Source organism: Myotis brandtii, unplaced genomic scaffold, assembly GCF_000412655.1.
Source record: "Myotis brandtii unplaced genomic scaffold, ASM41265v1 scaffold786, whole genome shotgun sequence".
Lineage (NCBI taxonomy): Eukaryota > Metazoa > Chordata > Mammalia > Chiroptera > Vespertilionidae > Myotis > Myotis brandtii.
This window is the reverse complement of record NW_005371157.1, coordinates 762,234-765,736: the sequence shown is the minus strand read 5'-3', so window position 1 is coordinate 765,736 and position 3,503 is coordinate 762,234. Positions and strand designations below refer to the sequence as shown.

At 62.6% G+C, this 3,503-nt stretch overlaps 2 protein-coding genes across 4 annotated transcripts in view; both read right to left on the bottom strand.

Annotated features, from left to right (window-relative positions):
• The window catches only part of TMEM184A (transmembrane protein 184A), a 19,472-nt gene extending 17,203 nt beyond the window's left edge, over positions 1-2,269 (bottom strand). The window contains exon 1 of the mRNA XM_014530986.1: positions 875-2,269. Within this exon, the coding sequence (XP_014386472.1) occupies positions 875-1,135 (261 nt within the window). The 5' untranslated portion in view covers positions 1,136-2,269. The remainder of the gene's footprint in view (positions 1-874) is intronic.
• Positions 2,270-2,904: 635 nt separating this feature from the next.
• Positions 2,905-3,503, bottom strand: part of PSMG3 (proteasome (prosome, macropain) assembly chaperone 3) — a 2,648-nt gene continuing 2,049 nt past the window's right edge. For all 3 annotated transcript variants that reach the window (XM_005883365.2, XM_005883367.2, XM_005883366.2), the window contains exon 3: positions 2,905-3,353. In XM_005883365.2, coding sequence (XP_005883427.1) covers positions 3,201-3,353 — 153 coding nt within the window. In that variant the 3' untranslated portion in view covers positions 2,905-3,200. The remainder of the gene's footprint in view (positions 3,354-3,503) is intronic.

Sequence of the window (3,503 nt, the reverse complement as noted above, 5' to 3'; positions counted from 1 at the left end):
GGGGTCCCCCTGCCGGAGCACAGGGCCCAGCTGTTCCCAGAACCCGGTCAAAGCCCCAACAGGAGGGGCCAGGAGGGTCTATTTCCTGGGGCTGCTGTTCCCATGACAACAAACTGGCCTCAACCAACAGGAACACGTGCTCTCCCCGTTCTGGGGCCAGAATCTGAAATCGGGGCGTCTGGGGCTGCGCTCCCTGGGAGGGCTCCAGGGAGGGTCCTTCCTGCCTCTTCAGCTTCTGGGGGCTCCTGCCACATCCCTTCAATCTCAGCCTCCTGCCTCTCGAGACCCCTCGTTTCACGTGGCCCCGCCCCCTTACCCATGTGCTCACTTCCGGCCCATCACGTGGCCCCGCCCCTGTTCAGGTGCTCACTTCCGGCCCATCACCTGTCCCCCGACCCCTGTTCACCAATTAGGCCAAACATTTAACTAACTCACCCCTACTCCTTGGCAGGGCCAGAGCAGACCATTTCCGGGCCTTAGGCCGGATGTCCCCCACTCCTGCTCTACAATCATCCTTGGCAGGGCCAGAGCAGACCATTTCCGGGCCTTATGTGGCCCGTGGGCCGGATGTCCCCCACTCCTGCTCTACAATCGATAAAAACATAAAAACGAAAAGAAGCTGGTCACAGCTGCTGCCGCCGGAGGACTCAGGCCCAGCTGGCTCGTTCCGCCTGGTGTCCTGCCAGCCGGGCACGTATGGGTGGGCTCCTCTCCCTTTCCAGGCCAAGGGACTGACCAGCCCAGCAACCCCGTCAGCCCCGGGGACCCCCGACTTCGTTCCCTCCTCCTGTCCTGCCCCTGCCCGGCCCGCGTCCCTCCCAGGCCTGTTGCTTGGCCTCCAGGGAGAACCTGTGGGCCCTGGGCCCGCTTGTACCTGCCCCTCAGGTGAGTTTGCTGCAGTCCTGGGTGCGCACCTGGGGCCTTGGATGCTCTGGTTACCAGCGGGCACCCTGGCTCCTTCAGGGACACGGCCTCTGGGGTGAAGCGGTGTAACCCTCAGAATTGCAAATGTGGGAGTTTTCCTCCAGGAGCCCCCATCCCATCGGGCTGCCTGGGGCTCAACCTGGACACCACACCCTCCCGTGTGCACACACACATACACGCACATGCACAAATGTGAATGCACCCCCCACATACACACAGCTCACTTCCTTTGTGGCTCCCTGAGCCACTGGGGCAGGGCTCCACCCTGAGGTGTGAGGGTGCTGGGTCCACCTGGAGGCCCCGCCCTCTGCTGTCCTCACAGCAGCAGGGTGGGCCCCGGGGAAGCTCTGGCCTGTTCTGACCCAGACAACTCTCCACTGCTGGCCAGCCCTCCCTGCCCAGGTGCACCTGGGCCACACCCCCTAGGCCCCGCCCACTCCAAGACCAGTTCTCCCCCACCCACCGTCCTGTGGGGGGCACACGTTGGCCGTAGACCCCAGCATCTCAGTGTGGGCTGTGTCTGGATCACTGACCAGGTGTGGCTTTGGGTGGCTGCTCCTCTGGACAGTGTGGGTGAGGGTCTGATGCCCACTTTATAGGGTGAAGTGGGACAGTGCCTGTCACCCCCAGAGGGTGGCAGCCCTCCCCCCCTTCACATGTCTGTTTCCCTTCTTCCCTCTGAGTGTTCTGCCCGGGAGCCTGAGGGTGTCTTCGGACAGCCCCTCCCACTGGTAGAAGGAGTGCCCACCTGCGGGCAGGTGGGGGGGTGGGGGGGATGAACTCATTACCAGGAGGAGGCCGAGGCTGGGGGTGTGGGCCCAGCAGCAGGGAGGTGCTCCCCATTTGTGAAGTGGGTGCAAAGACCCTCAGGGTCCCAGACGGTGTGGGGATGAAGGAGATTAACAGAGGAAACCGCGAGTGCAGGGCGTGGGTGCCCGGTGCCCCCGTGGGCCTGCGGCACCTGCTCAAGGGCTCCTTTCTGGGTTTTTCTCTTAGAGACTTTCTCCTGATTTCTCCCTCTTCCCTCTCCCTCCCTCCAGTGCCACGGCCCTCTGTCCTACTCCGTCCTGACCGGCCCTGGGCCCGCCACCTCTCCCCAGCGGTGAGGGGCCTCCCGTCCTGTGCAGCCCACCCTCGGGCTCTTGTGGGCTCACAGGAGACACCGAGCCTGTGGAGACGCCTGTCCCTGACACTCAGGCGCCCGGCCAGCCCGCCTCTGCCCTGAGCACTCAGGGTCCTGCTGGGGAGCATGCTCATCACAATGTCCTCACTTCTCACCCTGGTTGGTGTGGCTCAGTGGATAGAGCGTCGGCCTGTGGACTGAAAGGTTCCAGGTTCAATTCTGGTCAAGAGCCCATGCCTGGGTTGCGGGCTCGATCCCCAGTTGGGGCGTGCAGGACGCAGCTGATCCTTGATTCTCTCTCATCATTGAAGTTTCTATTTCTCTCTCTCTCTCCTTTCCTCTCTGAAATCAGTAAAAATAGATTAAAAGAAAAAAAAAAAGTCCTCTCTCCCACTTCCCTGGGCTCAGAGCCTTCCACTCACCACCTTTCCAGAGCCCAGGTCCTCACTGCCACTGAGCCGTGTCCCACGTGAGAGGGGCGTGGCCTGTTCCTGGTGAGGTCCTTGCAGCCTTGCCGAGCCCTTCCCACCTCCTCCCTTTGCTGGAAACTCCCTCCCCTGGACGGTCCCCACCTGGTCTGCCCTGCTAGCCTTCCCCTGGCTGGTCCCATGCCTGTGCCCCCGGTCCATCGAGGTGACCACACACAGCGAGACGGGAAGAATGGGATGGAGGTCAGCGCCCCGTCAGCCCCATCTCACTCAGAAGAGCCACAGGAGAAGCAAGATGAGGGCGAGACACAGCTCCTGGGCCCCTCACCGTGGGAACCAAGCCCCTGCGTCAGCCACTCAAGCTCCTCCCCCTCAGGCCCTCTGTGCAGAGGCTGGAGTCCACAGCTGTCAGGAAGGCGGTGGGGCAGCTTGGATTCTGCACTTGTTTTTAATACAAAAGCAATTCCCTCCACTTGCCGGTACCACACATTGAGGGCCAGGACTCTTCAATTCTCAAACCCACTGGGCCCTGGTGAGACCATCCCGACTCTCCCACACGCACTCCCGCACTCCCTCCGTCCAAGGTCGGGGTCAGAGGCCAACAGGAGTCTGCGGGAGACACGCTCCTCTCCTCTCCTCGGCTTCCAGGGCGCAGGGGGGGCTCCCAGCGAGTCCCTGCCTTCCCCCCGGCTCTGTGGAGCCGCAGGTGTGGCTGCAAGTCCAGGTCACCACACCTGGCAGGTCTGGATCACCTCCTTCAAGGCCCGCAGCCCCTCCACGCTCCGGTCCTTCATGGCCATGGCCAGGAGGACGGCTCTGTTTCCGGCTTCTTGAGACACAAAGGTCACCAGGTTCTTTGCGAAGACGTGGATGAGAGGCTGGTGAAGGGAAGGGGAGAAAACCATGTCACGTGTGGCTTTTAGGCCTGAAGTGTCCCCCCGGAGCCCAGACTGGCTTCCCACGCCCCCAGGAGATCAGCACTCCAGGCATTCGCTGTGACAGTGGCTCCGAGGCTCGAGGCTCAGAAC